Source organism: Ovis canadensis, chromosome 3 (assembly GCF_042477335.2).
Source record: "Ovis canadensis isolate MfBH-ARS-UI-01 breed Bighorn chromosome 3, ARS-UI_OviCan_v2, whole genome shotgun sequence".
Lineage (NCBI taxonomy): Eukaryota > Metazoa > Chordata > Mammalia > Artiodactyla > Bovidae > Ovis > Ovis canadensis.
This window is the reverse complement of record NC_091247.1, coordinates 228,457,653-228,476,957: the sequence shown is the minus strand read 5'-3', so window position 1 is coordinate 228,476,957 and position 19,305 is coordinate 228,457,653. Positions and strand designations below refer to the sequence as shown.

At 58.9% G+C, this 19,305-nt stretch overlaps 1 protein-coding gene across 2 annotated transcripts in view; it reads left to right on the top strand.

The window, feature by feature from the left end:
- The window catches only part of CELSR1 (cadherin EGF LAG seven-pass G-type receptor 1), a 147,146-nt gene that overhangs the window by 48,122 nt on the left and 79,719 nt on the right, over window positions 1-19,305 (top strand). For both annotated transcript variants that reach the window (XM_069586187.1, XM_069586186.1), the window contains exon 2: window positions 7,475-8,113. In XM_069586187.1, coding sequence (XP_069442288.1) covers window positions 7,475-8,113 — 639 coding nt within the window. The remainder of the gene's footprint in view (window positions 1-7,474; window positions 8,114-19,305) is intronic.

The window sequence follows — 19,305 nt, the reverse complement described above, 5'->3', positions numbered from 1 at the left end:
AAGCGCGCACACCCTGAAGAAAACCAGAGGTGAAAAGACCAGCGTGCCCCAGCGTGCACCGCAGCCCCGCTTACAGCAGCCGGGGCCCGGACGCAGGCTGGACGCCCGTCACCCAATGGACGGATAAGGGAGCTGTGCGTATACACAGTGGGATGTTACTCAGCTGCAGAAAGGAATGCGTTTGAGCCGCGAGTTCTTTGAAACCCATTTGGACCTAAGTCTTTGTCGTGGGGGAGCTTTGCCCATTTTCCTAGGACGGGTCGGAAGAGTGGCCTCTCTGGCTCTGGCAGGAAAGAGTGAGGCTGGACTGGCTCCATGTTGGCCCCGACGGTGGAGGGAAGCCACACTGCGCTGCGGGAGGCATGCAGCCCCTGGGCCGTCCTGCCTGACGCCCAGCTCCCGGGTCTCACCACCAGCCTCAAGCCAGAAGAAGAGTCCAGAAACCTCCGTGTGGTCTCCCAGAGCAGGGCTGTCACCTGGGTGTGATTCTGCCCCCCGTGGACGTCTGCCGAGGTCTGGAGACGTCTGTGGTTGGGGCGGCTCCGGGGTGGGTGACCACCTGGCCTGGGAGTGCTGCTTCGCATCCTTAGTGCTGGGCCGGCCCCTAGCCACCAGTTACCCACCCCTACCCTGAGCGTCCCTGCTGCTGTCCACAGTGCGGGGACCCAACCGCGTGCTGAAGGCCCTGCCTCACTGCCTTTCTCCCCCGAAACGCAGCACAGCTTCTGTCCCCAGCGAGCAGTGTGGGGAGGTCTGACTGCTGGCTTCCTGTTCAGCCAGCGAGGCTACGCATTGTTCAGCCAGTGCTGGAAATAAAACAAAACCCAGGAGCGACACCGGTCCCTGACAAAACGCTCCACAAGATCCCATCGGAGGGAGGGCCGCCACTGTGTTTTCACTGAGGGTGTGTGCTGGTCTCTTTCACAACGTTCAGTTGACAGTGTAAACAGCCGGCCTGGCTGTAGCCCCACCTGAGTGGTAACTGCGTTTTCACCGTCACTGTGGGTCGGAACATGGCTCCTGGCTCTGTCAAAGGGCGTCTGCTCCCCGCTCCTGGCTCATCTCCTCTGACTCAGCTCATCGCTTAGTTCTAAGAAAATCCTTCTTACAATTACAATGCCTTTTTCTCTTTTTGGCTGCACTGCTTGCCAGATCTTAGTTTTCTGACCGGGATCGAACCTGTGCTCTGGGGAAGTATAGAGTCCTAATGCACTGGACTGCAAGGGAAGCTCCACGATGCCTTTTAAAATAATTTCTTTCCTTTTGGACAATCTCATGCAAGAGAAAACTACTCTTTATGGGGTGAGTCCTTAGCTCTTCTTTTCCTTTTTAATCATTGAGGTGGCATTCACATCATGTCGTAGAATGAGCCGTTTCAAGGTGGACACCTCGGTGGCCTTTGGTACGTTCACGGTGTGCGTGGCCGCCCCTCTGTCTAGTCCCCAGATATTTGCATGCCCCCGGGGACACCCGCACCCACCGGCAGTCCCCGTGCCCGTCCCTGGCAGCTCCCCGTTTGGTTCTGTTATTGCGGGCTTACGTGTTCTGGACAGTTCATGCTCGTGAAAGTGTGCAGTGTGCTTCTGAGACGGGCTCCCGTCCCTGAGCGTGTTTCTGAGGTTGTCAGTTCATTTCTCTCTGCATCTGAGCTCGTCATATGGATGGACCGCATCTAGTTTGTAGTGTGTTTTTTTTGGACTACATCTTGTTTAGATAGAATGCATCAGTCCATGCGCACGTGGGTTTCCACTTCCTGGCTCTTGTGAATCGTCGTCAGCTGCGCCAAGGATTCATGTACAAGATTTTGTGTGGATATATGTTTTCAATTATTTCACATTTCACCTCGGAGTGGGATTCGGGGTCAGGTGTCAGGTACATGTTTAACTTTCTGAAGAACCAATCCTTGACTCTTAGGCGAAAGTGCTTATCTTGACAAGAATGCGTCTCAGCTCACAGCCTCTGTAGCCCAGGGTCAGAGTGGCCGTTGGGAGCTGTGAGCAAGCCTTTCTGGAGGTAGTGGGGCCTGGTACGACTCCAGTCTTCCAGAAGGTTCTGTCCGGCATGGACACGATGAGCTGTTTCTCGTGGGATAACTTGATATTGTGGATGCTGAATGTGACCCTGGGACAGGAGCTTCGTTTCACACATGAAATTAGGAGAGGGGGTCTCTGAGTCAGAGTCACCCCGTATCAGGAAGCTTTACGGTGCATAGTGAGAGTGGGCGTGGCAGGAGAAGGCAGCTTTAGGGTCTCGGCTGCTTCCGTACCCATTTCCTCACCCTCCCTGTTCGTGTATGTGCTCACCTTTCTTATTTAGACTGTAGATTGTCTATAACATGAAGTTGTCATTCACCCGTTTCTCTGTGTACAGGTCCGTGGCGTTAAGGCCACTCACACTGCTGTGTGACCAGCAGCCCGTCCGTCTCCAGGACGTGTTCACCTGGCACAGCTGAGACTGTCTCGCTTAAACGCTAGCCCCCTCCCCCCGCCCCCGACATCCCTCGTCTGCCCTGTCTCCGTGAACTTGGCCACTCTGGACGCCCATGTCCCTGGGTGCACACGGCATCTGTGCTTTTGTGTCTGGCCCCTCTCGCTCAGCGCTCTGTCCTCAGGTTCCTCCGTCTCGTACCCGTGCCGGGACCCCCTCCTTGGTAAGGTCTTCCCGATCCTTGTGCCTCGTGAGGCCAGGTGTTTCCTGACGAGTGTCGGGCGTGTTGGACTCACTCATGGTCTGGTGATGTAGCTTGACCTGCGCGGGTGTGATGAAGGTAAGCACTGTCAGGAAGTCCTCCTGGACTCGGGTTGGTCCTAATCCAGCAACTGGTGTCCTTTTTAAGAGGAGAGTCTGGCGTGACATGAGGCAGAGGTGTCTGCAGGCCGAGGACTGCCGGGAGGCACCGGACGCCAGGCCGGCACCAAGGGATGGGTCATCTCTCTGAGCCCCTGGGTGGAACCAACGCTGCTGACCCTTGACCTTGGACTTCCGGCCTCCGCACAGAGAGGGTCAGTGTTTTCTGAGCCCCAGGCTGTGGGCCAGCCCCCCCGACATGCCTGCGTCGGAGGCCGCGGCCATCCAGGCCCGCATGCTTTCTCCGCGCTCCGCTCCGTGCTGGGAAGGCGGCTGCCCTCCACCATCTGACCCCCGCTGAGGGCCCCCTGGCTCTGCAGGCCCTGAGACACGCGGAGCTGAGTGAGCCCAGGGTCTAGACTGTGGAAGACGGCTGCCCTGTGACCAGAGCGAGGCTCGTGGACGGGCCCCTCCCTGCATGAAGACCTGCGAGGCCCCCTCGCCTGCGGTCTCTGGGGTTTTGTAGGCGGTGCCCACTGGTGGGTGCCCACAGCCCCACGGCCCTATCTCTTCTGTCTCTTCTCCTCTGTGACTCAGGGACCGCGAGGGGACCTGGCTGAGCTAGTGAAAGCCCTGCGCCCTCCCGGCTTGGAGGCCCTGGTTCCGGCGCTGTTTGCAGCCGCCGACGAAGGGCCTGCAGCTCAGGTCCGGGGAGTCCTGGGGGCTCCCTGTTCTCCCAAATGAAACAAGCTTCTAAGTGATCAGCCGGACGGCTGCTCAGGCAGGAGAAGGTGAAAGGCCCCTGAACATCAGCAACATTCCTAACCAGAGCTTCTGCAAACATCAAGATCAAACAAGGAAAGTCTAAGGAACCGTCACAGCCGGAGGAGAAAGGGGACGGGACGCCTACACGTCTTGTGCGGTCCTGGGACACCAAGGACAGGAGGCGAAACCAAAGAAAGGACAGGGGAGTGTGGGCTCCAGTGAACAACGTGTCCATATCGCTTCATTCAAACACCCCCCATACCAGTGTGATAATCAAGTTAAGTGTGGGAGTAACTGGGTCCTGAATATTCATTGGAAGGACTGACGATGAAGCTGAAACTCCAGTACTTTGGCCACTTGATGCGAAGAGCCAACTCACTGGAAAAGACCTTGATGCTGGGAAAGATTGAAGGCAAAAGGAGAAGGGGACGACGGAGGATGAGATGGCTGGATGGCATCACCGACTCGATGGACGTGAGTCTGAGCAAGCTCTGGGTGTTGGTGATGGACAGGGAGGCCTGGCGTGCTATGGTCCATGGGGTCACAAAGAGTTGGACTCAACTGAGCTCCTGAACGACAGGACGCTGGATGCTCTGTACACAGCACCTGTCTGCACTGTCTTCGCATTTTTTCTGTAAACTGAAGCTACTCTAAAATAAAAGTTTTACTTAAAATTTAAAAACAAATTAAAAAAAATTTTTGATTTAAAAACAAATTCAGCAACCCAGACAGAATCACTGTCAGCACTGAAGTGTTTGCTCTCCATGCTAGTGACTCTCTGGACTTGGGTGTAAACGTTTGTGTTGTGTGAAGACTGACTTGCTTTTGCCCCCTAACTTCATGTTGTCTGGGTCTGCCCTGACGCCCGTGGAGGGGGCTATTACCCAGTGGGCTTGGCTGAGCTGAGCTGCACAGTGCGGACAGCCGTCCTTTTATTTCGTGGCTGCCTGTTGATGGGCAGTCAGGTTTGTGCTCCTGGAGACTCAGAAATCCAAGCCAGATGATGTAAACTCAGAGCAAATTCATTGTCTCCAGGACCTGGTTGTCCGGGACGGTCCATGGTCTTGAAATAAATTAATGGTAGGATTAACAGTAAGGTGTGCATTTTACTTCCCAGCACCTTTGACGTGAGTTAACAAGTGTTGTTTTCTGGTCGTAACCTGGCTCCTTGGCCCTGGACCTTCCTCTGTGCTCTGCCTTCCTGGGTTCCCTGTGGGAGTGTCTGAGTCCTGGACCCCTGGGAGGGAGAGGGCTGGACAGCTCAGAGCACGCCGAAAGCCTGAGCTTTTGAGCTTAAAACCAGCATGACCCTCGAATCTTGGACTAGAACACATCTGTGTGTGGTTTAAGATTAAAAGGATGTTTCATAACAAGTGCTACCAGGAAATAATATCCTATGTCTCGTATTATTACAATAGGCTTTTGCAAAAAAAAAAGAAAAAAAGAGAGAGAGAGAAAAGAAACACCGCAGAAAAATAGCTTGGATTTGGATGGAAGAATGAAGTCTCTGAAGCTGTTGGTGCCAGTGTCAATCTTGGGGTTAAAGACATGCTGCTGGAAAAGGCTTTTCCCTTCCCCCCTCCCCTGCCCCCTCCCACCTTCCCCTGAATGTTTATCCAGCAGCCTCCGAGTGCTGGATAAACACTGAGAGCCTCTGAAGCCTCTGAGAGCCTCTGAAGTAACAGGTGCAGCAGGAACAAGACCTACAAGCTCTTGGTCCTCACGACTTCACTGGAGGGAAAGATGGACGGGAACAAAAAAAATCAGGCCGCGGCCGCTCCTGTGCAGGAATTAAAGTGGGGGTGTGGCAGAGCGTGAGTGGGGGGACATGGAAGGCCCCTCTGATGGGGGTTGTGCCGCTGAGTCCCGGGTGGCCCAGGGAGCAGCTACCAGCGGCAAGGACGGCTGTGTCCCAGGCGGAAGACGCAGCGTGCAAGGGCCCTGGGGCAGGGCGCGTCCTTAAGAGGAGGGCGGGTGGCGAGGATGGGCCTCGTAGGACCATAAGGCCATAGGGACCACGTATGGGCTGTAAGGACCATGAGGTGTGTGGAGACTTCCCTGGTGGTCCAGTGGTTAGGACTTCATGCTTCCGCTGCCAACGGCCTGGGTTCAATCCCTGGTCAGGGAACTAAGATCCTGAAAGCAGAGCAGCACGGCCGAAAAGAAAAAAAAGTCAGCCTTTCCAGGTTATCGTGAGGACCAGAGGGAGCCGTCACAGGGCGCTCAGTGCCTGACCTACTAGGCGGTGGGGGTTATTACTGGGGGAGCCGGGGGCCCCTCCACCAAGCGTGAGTTCCCAGGCATGAGACTTGACTTCGCAGGGTCTCAGTCTCTCTCGCCTGTCAAATGGGGTAATGCTGGCTTCTCGGAGAACCTCTGGGAGTCTCAGGTTCGCACCTGAACGTGTTGTGACTTCTGCAGTGCTTACGTTTCTCCGCTGTCTGGACAGGTTTTGTGACTCAGGGTTCCCCAAAAGTGGCTTCTGGCTCCTTGGTGTCTGAGGAAACCCGTCCCAGGTGCAGAAGCTCCCATGCTTCGGCTCCTTCTGAGGGCTCCTGGCAAGTTGTGTGTGGTGGCGACTGTGCCGGGTCCAGAGGGACAAGGTGGCCTCCAGGGCTTGTCACCTCACTGCATCCTCTCGGGGGTCCTGAGGCTTCCTGGACTCAGGCCGGAAGGTGGTCCCTGGCCCCTGACCGTCTGAGGGCACAGCCCAGCTCCAGCTCTGGGAGGGTGGGGCCTGCCGGGGGCTCAGACCTTGCCCAGATGCCCCAGGGAACCGGGGCGGGGGCGCTCACGGAGGGCAAAGGCTGCACCCACATTGTGGGGCATCCGTCTGGGCTGCCGGGACCCAGAGCCGAGCTGAGTCACAGGGATGAGAACTTGGCCAGGTGTTTCTCGGGCCCCAGAGCATGTGGTGTGGGGGGTGGATGGGAGCAGGTGGAGGTCCCTGAGCATTGCGGCGGTACATTAGGGCTGCCCTGAAGGTGACGGAGCTGCCCTGTGGCCATCGTGGCCGGAGCGAGTCCCTGGGGCGGCCGCTGGACGGCCCGCCTGGTTCTGGGCTGGGAACCTGGGGCATTGCTCAGCCTGGCGACCCAAACACTCTGCCGTTTCTGGCCACCACGTCCTGAGGACCTCCTTTCATGAATGGTCACTTGTGTTGGCTGAGAGGCCGTGTTCTTCTGTGTGTCTTCCTAAAGCAACACGTGGTGAGCTTCTCCTGGATGCTGGGTGCCAGGTGGTGCCCGTGTTAAAGAGCCCGCCTGCCAGTGCAGGAGACGTAAGAGACGCGGGTTTAATCCCTGGATCGAGAAGATCCCCTGGAGGGGGGCCTGGCAACCCACTCCAGTATTCTTGCCTGGAGAATCCCATGGACGGAGGAGCCTGGCAGGCTACAGTCCATGGGGTCACAGAGTCGGACACGGCTGAAGCGGACTGAGCATGCCCAGGTGTGTTTAGATGAGCAGGACCCAGCTAGGAGGAGAGAAGCCGTCAGCGCAGCAGAGGTCAAGGCCGTACCTGGGTGGGGACCATGCTGGACGCCGTGGGCTCTAAGCTGGGCTGTGGGGTGGGTGGGCGGCTAGAGCAGGTGCAGAGGAGGGAGAATGGGGTCTCAGCGTCCCCCCGCGTCTGGAGGAAAGGGTCTGAGGCTGGAGTCTCAGGCAGTGAGGACTGGGTTGTGTGGTGAGCGTTAGGATGCCCTGATGAGCTGGGGGGTGGGGTTCCCCTGGGAGCTTCTGAGCTTGATGGGTGTGATGGGAGCTGTGCTTTCAGAAGCCAAGTGCGGAGGGAGGGAAGCAGGCCCTGGGATGCGGGGTCAAGGTCGTGGTCATGAGTGGGCAGGGGCCTGGGGCGAGGGGGTGCCGGGCGAGGGGACCGGGCAGGCAGGCTTCTGAGTGACACCCCACCTTCTGTCTCACAGACGGCATCCACAGCGTGGTGGCGCTCTGCACCCTGCGGGTCACGGTCATCACGGACGACATGCTGACCAACAGCATCACCGTGCGCCTGGAGGACATGTCTCAGGAGAGGTTCCTGTCCCCGCTGCTCTCGCGCTTCGTGGAGGGCGTGGCTGCTGTGCTGTCCACTACCAAGGACGCCGTCTTCGTCTTCAACATCCAGAACGACACGGACGTGAGCGCCAACATCCTGAACGTGACCTTCTCGGCCTTGCTGCCCGGCGGCGTCCGGGACAAGTTCTTCCCGTCGGAGGACCTGCAGGAGCAGATCTACCTGAACCGGACGCTGCTGACGGCCGTGTCCACGCAGCGCGTGCTGCCCTTCGACGACAACATCTGCCTGCGGGAGCCGTGCGAGAACTACATGAAGTGTGTGTCTGTGCTCAGGTTCGACAGCTCGGCGCCCTTCATCAGTTCCCCCACCGTGCTCTTCCGGCCCATCCACCCGGTCAACGGGCTGCGGTGCCGCTGCCCGCCCGGCTTCACCGGCGACTACTGCGAGACGGAGATCGACCTGTGCTACTCCAGCCCCTGCGGCGCCCACGGCCGCTGCCGCAGCCGCGAGGGCGGCTACACCTGCGAGTGCCAGGAGGACTTCACAGGTAGGGGGCCCGCACTTCTCCCCGGGGGGCTCGGGGGTGCGGGGAGGCCCCGGTCACCCGTGCTTCACACCAGGCTTCCAGCTCACAGGTCAGAGTGCCCGGCGGTTTCCTCCGTCCTCTCCCTTCCTCAGGGACGTGGTCAAAGGCTGAACCCTGAGCCCCCGGGTGTTGGCTCCGCTTCCTGACCACACTCCGGGGTCTCCACTGACCCCATGTCATTTAAGCCACCCTCTTAAGCGTCTACCTGCAATGCGGGAGACCTGGGTTCCATCCCCGGGTCGGGAAGGTCCCCCCTGAATAAGGAAATGGCAACCCACTCCAGTACTCTTGCCTGGAAAATCCCATGGAAGGAGGAGCCTGGTAGGCTATGGTCCATGGGGTCGCAAAGAGTCAGACACGACTGAGCGACTTCATTTTCATTTTTTGCTCTCTTTGGAAGGACAGTAGGAAGAAGGTTGTGCAACCAGAGCCCACTGAAAATCTACCTGGATGATGAAATGACCTGTGTTTTGCTTAAGTGGCTTCACTTGTTTTTAAAGAATTTTTTTGATGTGGACCATTTTTAGTCTCCGTTGAGTTTGTTACAATATTGCTCTGTTTTGTGTTTTGCCTTTTTTGGCCACGTGGCACATAGGATCTTAGCTGCCCCTCACCCCGACCACGAGGGTCAAGCACACATCCCCTGCCTTGGAAGGCGGGGTCGTAACCACTGGACCACAAGGGAAGTCCCAGAGTGGCTTTGGATTTAAAGTAGTTCATCCCTGATTTCGAGTTTAAAGGTTATAGTGAAACAGCGCAGAGCCTCCCTGGTGGTCCAGTGGGTAAGACTCGGAGCTCCCAGTGCAGGGAGCCGGGCTCGACCCCTGGTCAGGGAACTGAGTCCCACGTGCTGCAGCTAAAGATCCTGCGTGTTGCAGTGAAGGTCCAAATAGATGAATATTTAGAAACTAAAATAGCGTAACTGGGATAGAAACAGTGAGCCACTAATCACTGGGGCCTGGAAAGATGATGTTGGTTCTCTCATGCCTCATTGTCACTGTAGAAGTTACTCCTCTTCCCTGCAAGACACGCTTCGCTTGAGACATCCTGGTTTGTCACCAAAATGAGTCTTTCTAAAGGCAGCCGATGGCTGTGTTTAAAAACAAAAATCCCGCCGAAAGCAGCCCAGAGAACACACGCTCGTGCTGTGGTCACGTGGAATCCAGTCGCCCATTCGAGAAACAAGTGTTCTGTGGCAGATGGTGACCGTCTGTCTTTCTGGAAAGTTCTCTGAGGTCAGGTGGGGCCTGACTCGGCCCGGAGGAGGCTCTGAGAGTCTTCCGTGGACCGTGTCCTCGGTGGGCGCGTTTGGTGTAGACAGTGGGGAGACCGTTTCTGCACACATGGGGTGCGGCACAGATGGAGCCCAGGCCAGGGCTTACGGGCTGGCAGGTGTTTCCGGAGCAGGGAGAGTGTGAGCCTGGGGTGGGGACTCGGGACGGGAGGTGGGCAGGCCATGCTCTGCACCGAAGAGGGGGAGGGGGTGCCTGGCAGCCTGGGGAGCTGGCGTGCGCCCTGGCTTGCTGCGTCTGAGCCCAGCCTGGTTATAATCCGCTGGCACCTCTGCGGCAAGAAAGGCTCGACTGCCCGCCGTGGTGCCCCTCAGCCGTCTGTGTCTGTCTGTCTGTCCATCTGTCACGTCCGGCTCTGCCCATCTCTTCTCCATGGTCTCCCAGTTGTTAACTGTGAATCCCTGGCTACCCTGGGATCTGGTGATGAGCAGGGAGGGTAAAGGAGACCCCGGGGCCCAAGCCCACGCCCGAGTTGTCAGGGCTGTTGTCATGCCCAGGAGCTGTGCCATGGACATGCGGGGGGGTCCACCCCTTCCTCCCACTCCCACGCCACAGCATTGAGCTGGCATCTCGGCCTGTGCCAAAATCCCTGCCCAGTTGTGCCACATGGTCAGCCTGTGCACAGTGGGGAGGTGTTCCCCGCCTCCCCGCCAAGCTGGGTGTCCCTGTGTCCCCCCCCCACACGGCCTGGATGGGGGTGGGGCCACAATGACTCCTGAGTCCAGCGGAGAAGCCGCGGCCCCAGGCCCCCGGGACAGAGCCTGGTGCCCTCCAGGGAGCCAGCCAGTGAGGCCCCAGGCCCCCGGGACAGAGCCTGGTGCCCTCCAGGGAGCCAGCCAGTGAGGCCCCAGGCCCCCGGGACAGAGCCTGGTGCCCTCCAGGGAGCCAGCCAGTGAGGCCCCAGGCCCCCGGGACAGAGCCTGGTGCCCTCCAGGGAGCCAGCCAGTGAGGCCCCAGGCCCCCGGGACAGAGCCTGGTGCCCTCCAGGGAGCCAGCCAGTGAGGCCCCAGGCCCCCGGGACAGAGCCTGGTGCCCTCCAGGGAGCCAGCCAGTGAGGCCCCAGGCCCCCGGGACAGAGCCTGGTGTCCTCCAGGGAATCAGCCAGTGAGCAGCCGTTTGCTTGCTCAGTGAGCATTAGTTGAGTGCCTGCTGTATGCCGACCGATGCAGGCATCAGACCTGCCCCGCCCAGTGGGGTGGGCCACCCAAGGTTGCCATGCAATCGGCCGTCTCCCTGGTGGAGACGCGTGACGGCAGGGGCCACGTAGGGGACACCCCAAGCACCCCCAGACTCTGGTGGCCTCATCTTGAAGCTGGCCAGTGTGGGGGGGTGGTCTGTCCTAGGTGAGCAGACCAGCGTCGCCTCGTGGCCACAGCCGCAGACCTGGGCTCCAGAAATCCCAAATGTGAGCTTGGGGCCACGTCTGGGCAGGGTAAGCAGAGGCACTGGGGACCCATGGACCCTGGATCCTCCCCCTAGAGGCATCCGCCTGTTGGGTGGGAAGGACTTCCAGACTTCTCAAGTTCCGTTGTCATCGCCAGAGTCATTGCTAGAGAAATTATGCCCGGGAATGACCCGGCGTGTCATCGCCGCTGAAAGGTCCTGATGGGCAGGGGCCTCATCCGAACGTCCTTGGTACTGAGTAGTCGTACGCGTTTTCCTCCGAGATAAGGCTGAGTCAGACCGATTACTTCTCCTCCGGCCCCCTTCCTCTCTTTCTTCCTCTCTCCCTTTGAAGCCCTGCTCTCTTGCTGGAGGTAATTGAGCCCATTTATTCCTGGTGAAAGCCGCGCTGTCGTCACCAGCGTTTTATTACTGGCTCCCGGGTAAGCCGAGCTCGGGCCTGGCGGGTGGGAAGCTGGAAGGGGCCCAAGGCCGCCAGAGGACCCTGGCTTCCTGTGTTGCCGGACGGGAGATGAGCTGGGTGAAGGAAGGTATCAGTTAATTTCAGGAAAAGCTCATGAATTTGATGCTGGAAAAATACCCCGACGGCTCCCCGGTGTTTCTTCCGTCCCTTTTGGCCTCAAGGAAGTTCCAAGGCCACCGGCGTGAGGACTCCCTGTCCTTGGAGGGAGAAGGCATCTCTCCTCCTCATAGCTCTGCATGGGCCCTGGCTGGGGTCTGCAGGGCCCCGCTCTGGAGGGAATGGGGACAGAGGACCGCAGGCATTGAGGCTCCGCCTGGCGACCTCGCACGCCAGTTTCCTGGATTGCGGTCCCTGTCCGCTCCTGCCTGTGAAGAGCATGGGTTTTGGTTAAACTCCCCACGCATGGGGCCCATCCCTCCCGCCTCCTCTCCTCCGCACCTGCCGTCTCTCTGTCATCACTTCCCTCAGGTTCCAGCCCAGGGCTGTCCGTGCTCTGGGGAGGTTCCAGGAGGTCCCTGGCTTCCTGGAACAGTGACTGTCGATCTCTCTGGAAACTCCCTCTGTTTACGTGTTGGCTGATGTGCTCTCGTTTTGGGTGTGAGCCACGTATTTCCACGACCCTCAGGAGGGCGGCGACCTGCAGATGGTACTTAGTGGGCCCTTCCGTGTGCTGTCCTGTTCCAGACGAGTCTGCCCCTTTATCCTGATCCTCCCAGCAGCTCCGTGACCCCGGTCAAAAAATGGAGAGCCTGTGGTGCAGGACATCCAAGTGTCTCATCTAGAGGTTCTCTGTGGGGGAGATTCTGCCCCCAGGGGACACGTGACGACATCCTAGGACGGTTTGGTTGTCTTGGGGGTTGGGGTGCCCGTGGCTGGAGGCCAGGCGTGCTCCCAGCACACTCATGGGGCGTCTCCAACAGGGAATGGCCCTCCTACAGAGAATGGTCCTCCCGGGAGTGTTTTAGGTGGCGGCAGGGGGCCTGCTCTCGAGCCAGGTGAGGGTGAGGCAGGATTTGAAGCTGGTGCTCTGGCTTCTGAGCTCAGGCTCGTCCGCTCTGTGGACCCCTTGAGGGTGGGATGGCCGGGCGCACCTGTTCACCGAGTCCTTTTTCTTGCTTCGTTGACATCTCAACATCTGTTAAGAAGCGCCTTTTGCATGCAGGGCGCTAAGGGTTACAAGTGAAGTGTGAAGGGTCTCTGAGCGGTGGCAGCGGGAGAATTACGCTGTGTCCCCTGTTCCCGAGGTCAGTTCAGTCGCTCAGTCGTGTCCGACTCTTTGTGACCCCATGAATCGCAGCATACCAGGCCTTCCTATCCATCACCAACTCCCGGAGTTTACTTAAACTCATGTCCATCGAGTTGGTGATGCCATCCAGCCATCTCATCCTCTGTCCTCCCCTTCTCCTCCTGCCCTCAATCCCTCCCAGCATCAGAGTCTTTTCCAATGAGTCAGCTCTACGCATGAGGTGGCCAAAGTACTGGAGTTTCAGCTTCAGCATCAGTCCTTCCAATGAATACTCAGGACCGATCTCCTTTAGGACAGACAGGTTGGATCTCCTTGCAGTCCACGGGACTCTGAAGAGTCTTACTCAGCACCGCAGTTCAGAAGCATCAGGGGGAGGCAAACTGCTCCTGCCCAGGGGTACTTGACACTGGGTTGGGCCATGGCAAGCCTCGGGCTGTGATTCTGAGCCTGGGTCCTGGTGCCCCTTGGTGTGTTGTTTCCCTAATTAAACAGCCTAATCGCTTCTCGCTGCCGTGGGGGAGACCGTGTCCACACAGGCTCTGCTCTACAAGGCCGGCCGCAACCCCCTGAGGTGGGGACAGCTGTCAGCCGGTTCAGGGACACCCAGATGCAGAGCTTGGTTGGGGGTGGGCAGACCTGGGGATCTCTTTCCTGAACACTGATTGCAGTGCCTGACCCAGCCTTCCCACCTGGCCTCCTCACCCTGGCTTCTCATTTCAGCCTGTTCAGGGCTCACAGTGGGTGCCCCCTGCCCAACCCCATGCTTCATATCTAACCTGAAACCAAGACTCCCACCCCTGCCCCTGCGATCTGCTCTTCACGAGTGCCCGGGGTAGGGGTGCGTGCTCAGAGGGTCACATGACCACTTGCGCTGGGTCCCATTGGTGCAGAGCTTCAGCCTCCCCCAGAGCCTCGGAGGCTGACCTCAGCCCAGCACACCGCCCTTGCTGGCCTTCTAGAAGCAAGACTGGCTCCTCTCACCAGGGCAGGCAGGAGCTTTGAGGTCAGCTGGGAAGAAGGGCTTTCCCGGACCAGTCAGCCACCTGCATGTCGGGGGACGAGAGGAGGGTCCTGTTTATCCCTGAGCCTCTGTGTTTAGACCCCGGGCCGCTCCTCTGGGTTCAGAGGGTTCAGCGAATAGTCCTGCTCTGTGCGTGAAGCACCCGGCTCTCCCTGGGCTCCCGACGTCCACGCTGCTGGGCCCTGTGTTGTCAAGAATGCAAACTTAGCCTGGATTGGGGATCAGAGGGTCAGGGGCCACTTAGGACAGTCTCAGCGGTGCTGGGTTTGAGCTTTGTGCCAACTACCCCGGGGGGGGCATCCCAGTTGTCCTATGGGGGGCCCTTCTGGGACTCTGACTGTCCCTCAGGGTGACCTCCCCCAGGCTGGGGGCCTGGACTATCCCTCAGGGTGACCTGCCCCAAGTTGGGTCCTGGACTGTCTCCCAGGGTGACCTCCCTCAGGCTGGGGGCCTAGACTATCCCTCAGGGTGACCTGCCCCAGGCTGGGGGCCTGGACTGTCCCTCAGGGTGACCTCCCCCAGGCTGGGGACCTGGACTGTCCCTCAGGATGACCTGCCCCAGGCTAGGGACCTGGACTGTCCCCCAGGGTGACCTCCCCAGGGCCAGGGTATTTTGTGTTAGGTTCAAGGCTAGAGAAACTTTTAATATAAAAATTGAATCACCTTCTCTGTTCATGGGGAAAACACTGAAATAGATTCTGGCGCTTCTCTGGTTCTGCTGTGAAAAATGGCGCTTAGCCCGCCTCTGAGTGTTCTCTTGGCGTCTCTCATCACCATAAACAGTATCTCGGCGCTCCCGGGACGCGCCGACCCTCTGCCCTCGCATTAGACGGAAAGCGCTTCGTGCGTCTGAGCTGCGCTGTCCTCCTGTGGGGTGACGGCCACGTGACACAAGAGAAATAAGTTTGCCGCACTCACTGCCGTTTACTGGATTAAAGCTCTATTTGGAAGAGTTTGCCGTCAAGTCGAGTTTAGTCCTTAAACCCGAGAGTTAATTATCATTCGAAATGAAAATCATTATCTGGCCTATAATTAAAATCTCGAATAAAGCAGAGACAGAATCCTTCCTTAGGAAGATGTGCTTTCCAGATACTCAGGATTACTCTAGTTTTCTCTCTTTGTAGCATCTACAGCTTCCTGGTTGGGGATAGCCAGCATTTCTCGAGTGTGTTATCGTAAAGCTGGGGAATTATTGCACTTCTGGGAGACTTTGTTTTCCATTAAAATCATATTCGAGGCATTGCGGTGAGGATACATTTGGCCAGAGAGCTCCTTTTCTCTTCCATGGAATTCTTCTCCCCAAAGCTGGGACTTTTGGCACACAGCATTAGCGTCCTCCTCGCCGGTCGGGGTGTCCATGCACAGCCAGACGGTCTCTGGGGAGAAGGATGGTCCTCGGGGTCCTGTTAGCTCCCTGGACCTGCTGTCACAGGGCCACACACTGGGTGGTTTAAAGTAACAGAAATTTATTCTTCTGGAGGCTGAAAGTCCAAAATCAAGGAGTTGGGGACTTGCTCCGGGGGACAGTCCTTCCAGCCGCTCCTTAGCTTCTGGTGGCCCAGGTGGTCCTTGGCTTACAGCTCCGTCCATCTCTGTCTTCATGTGGCCTCCCCCCACCCCACCCTGGGGGCCTCTGTCCCCTTGTCCAGACTTCCCTCATCTTAAAAGGACACCAGTCATTGGACTGATGCTAACACTCCAATACTCTGGCCACCTGATGGGAAGAGCCAAGTCATTAGAAAAGACCCTGATGCTGGGAAAGATTGGGGGCAGGAGGAGAAGCGGACGACAGAGGCTGAGATGGCTGGATGGCATCACTGACTCAGTGGACAGGAGTTTGAGCAAGCTCTGGGAGTTGGCAGTGTACAGGGAAGCCTGGTGTGCTGCAGTCCACGGGGTTGGACATGACTGAGTGACTAAACTGAATTGAACTGAGTCATGAGACCAGGGCCTTCATCAATCCAGTATAATCTCACTTAAACTTGATCATCCCCTGGAGAAGGAAATAGAACCCGCTCCAGTATTCTAGCCTGGGAAATCCCATGGACAGAGGAGCCTGGTGGGCTACAATCCATGAGGTCACAAAAAGTCAGACACGACTGAGCAATTAAATAACAACAAGTTGATTCCATCTACAAGAACATATTTGAAGACTAATTCCCGAGACCAGGGATTAGGCCTTAAACGTAAGGTCTGGGGAGTGGAGGGGCGCTGTTCCACCGGCCTCAGGGCTTCTGGGGATCGGTGTGATGGCCACTGCTTGTCAACCTGTTTGTCCAACAGCTGCTGGGCCAGAGGACACTCAGACAGGCCTCTGTGGTTTACTTTTTTCTTAGACACCAGCCAGCTTCCAGGTGGGTTGGTGAGCTCGGCGCAGGGCCTGAGTTGTTGAGAAACAGAGGTTGGTGCTGAGGTGTCCGACCGCAGTGAGCAAAGCAGCCTGAGGTCATGCTGGCGGAGCCTCCCTGGGCCGTCCCGCCTGCTGTCCCAGGGGAGATGGGGCTCCTTGGCCGGGTCCTGCCAGGGTCTTCCCTGCATACGCGCAGGCTGTATCGGGTGTGTGTGCTTCTGCAGAAAGACCTGGAAGGCGGGCTCCACGGGAGCCTCCCCCCAGCTCATGTCCTGCAGCTGCTGTGATAAAGTCCCACATACACGGGGCTTAAACTGCGTGGGTTTCTTCTAGAGCTCCTGGGGGCCCCGGGGAGCCCCCTCTGGGTCCAGCTTCTGGGCGCTGCCTGCTCTGCGTGACTGGTGACGCTTCCTCCCCTCACCCCAGCCTCTGCCTCTGTTGGCACCGCTTCCCCGCTGACCCCCAACCCTCAGGACCCTGGTGATTACCTTGGGCCCCTGGGGATCCAGCCAGCCTCCCAGCATCCAGTCTCAGGGTCCCTACCTGACCCATACCCGCCCAGTGCCTTTTGTGGGGTGAGGGCACGTGCCCACAGGCTCCAGCAGGTAGGGTGGGGGCCTCTGGGGCTCTGTACTCCCCCACCCATGCCCGGATCCCCGGGCGCTCACTTGGTGCTTGTGTGAGGATGCGTACACGAGGCCTTTGCCGTGAGCGCTGACGTCGGGGGTGGAGGGTCCCCTCTGTTTCTCTGGAGGCACCGCATGGACTGAGGGCCGCCCACAAGAGTTGCTGGGAGTCCAGTCTAAGCCCCTGACCCAAGAGGGGCCACCCCGGACGTCCCCACAGAGAGCGGTCTCTGCTCATGCAGCTGCCCGTTGCCCACCCCTGAGCCCTTCCCCTGGTGTGGACAGACTGACATCTCCCCGGGCCAGAGGCCTGCGGGGCTGGGGTGGCGGGTGGCTTCTCTGCTGGGTGGCCGGCGCAGCTGAGGAGGCTGTGTGTGTCAGCCAGGGCAGCGCAGCAGTCCCGACTCCAAGCAGCGACTAAGGACTGTGAGTTCTTGTCTCAGGACGTGACTCTGTCCCCAGACACTGTCCCCGCTCTTCCTGGCATCAGGAGGGAAGGGGAACCTGAACCACCGGGGGCTCAGCCGCTGCTCCGCGCCGTGATTAAGGTTTTAGTGAGCATTCCGGCCGAGTCTGGACACGTCGCTCTTCCGAAGTTGGCACGATCTCCCCACAAACTGATAACCTGTTGGGCACGCCCCTTTCCGGCTTGGCCACCACGGCTGCGGGGTTAATTTCCACTGACAGGATCTTTTCCGTGGTTACTGTGGACCCCCAGCCTGGCCTCCAGGCCTCTCCCCTCACCCCTACACAGCAGTCTGGGGCCAAGCTCTGCACCTCCATCTCCCCCAGGGCACGGGGTCTCTGCCACCCCTCCCGCACAAGCCCATCCTCTCTGTGAGACCATCCCGGGCCCGCCCGTGTCCCCACCTTCAGAGGTGCCCATGTCATTAGAACTGAACCGTGGTCTGAGTCTGAAATGCTTTCCTGGGGCTGGTCCTCAGGACGTTGCAGGACAGATTCCCCGGCCACAGGCTGGCCATCCCTGGGGCTCCAAAGTGGGGACCTCTGGTCTCTGGAGAGAGGCCTGCAGAGGCCCAGGAGGGCATGGGGAGCCCTGGGCAGCCCTACCGTCAGCCCACAGGACAGCATGAATCTGCCTCCCAGCAGGCCCCAGGGGATGTTGGCGGGGGCCAGTCTGCCTGGGGTGGGACCCTCCGCCTGGCTCTGCCTCATCCTGAGCCCCCAGTCTCCTTCTGAGCCCACAGCCCTGGCTGGGGAGGGCTCTGCCTCTGCTGTCGGGCGTGGAAGCACCTTGGTGAGGAGCCAGGACGCGGTTCTGTGTGCTCAGGCTCTGGTGGTTGGCTCAGTGGCCCTGCCACTGGTCGCCAGGTGCACCTTGCCTGGGGCCCTGCGTGTTCATTTGGCGCCTCCTGGGTCCTTAGCGGCCGCCTGCCGGGCACTACGAGGGCCTGGCGGACACGCAGCACTTTCTCTTCCGCATCCCTGGGTCTCCTGAGGTTTCTGGAGATGCTGAAAGGTGTCAGGAGCGCTGCTTTCTCCTGGGATTGTGCCCAGGAGGAGACTTCTGCTGAGTCAGGCTGGCCTCTGTGGTGTGTTTAGGATTCGTCGTGGTTTCCCACGGCTGCAGGAATTGAAGACCACAGACTGGGGGGGGCGCGAAATTCATCCTTTCACGGATCCAGAAGCCAGCACTCTGAGATCAGGGTGTGGGCGGGGCCGCCTCCCTCTGTAGGCGCTGGGGGCCTGGGGCGCGTCCATTTGCCTCCCCCAGCTGCGGTGGGCTCAAGCTCCCTGGGCTTGTGGCCGCAGCGGCCTCTGCCCCATCCTCACATGGGCTGCAAACCCCAGCTGCGCCTCTTTCACGATTGCAGAGGGCCCTTCCGAGTAGCGAGTAGGCCTCATCTCCAGATGCTCATTTTAATCCCGTCTTGCGCCACGTGGCATGACGCTCACTTGTCTGCCACGTGGGGTGGTGTTCACGGGTGCTGGGGAGCAGGCAGTGGACACATCTCTCAGGAGCCACCGTTTAGCTGACCTCAAGGTTGGCTACTTTCTGTTCGACCACCCCCAGAGGACATCAGGGGGTAGGGAGAGCACCCGTTTTCTGAACGGAGGGGTCCCCAAGTGTGGCTGTGGGCTGGGCCGTCCGTGCACCAGGAGCTTGGAAAGCACAGTGACTTTTCAGGTTCTCCGGGTTCCAGCCCCTCGGGTGTGTAGGTGACTCTTGACTCACAGCCAGGAGCTGTGGATGAGCTGGAATTGTTTTTCTTTGCTGCTGGAATGCATTTTTTTAATTTATATTTTTAAAAATGGGTGTGCCAGGGTTCTGGGAATTTGCTTCAAAGACAGTAGTGAAGTCAGCCCAAGGCCCAGCCCAGGACAGGCCTGCAGTGGTCTGGGCTTCCGGTCCCCCTCCCGCTGGGGGAGGGGGGCAGGTGTCTTGCCTCTGGGAGGCCTTTCCCGGCTGCCTTGCCCCCTGGGGGAGGAGCCTCGGGGGCCGGGCCAGGAGATAAGACAGTCCAGCAGCCCTGAAACTCAGAGTGGGAGGGGAGAGCCTGGAAGGGGGCTAGGGGCGGGGAGCAGGGCTCTGGGGCGCGAGAGGTGGACAGTGAGCACCTCCAGTGTCAGGAAGCCAGTTCACAGCAGGTGCCGCATGACAGCCCCACGTGCCAGGTGTGCAGCTCAGAGCTTCACTGCATCAACCCATCTTACCTGTACCCTGGCCTCTGAGGGGCTTCGCTAGTTCTGGGGCCAGAGACAGAGCTCCTGCCTTCGGTGAGGGGGTGG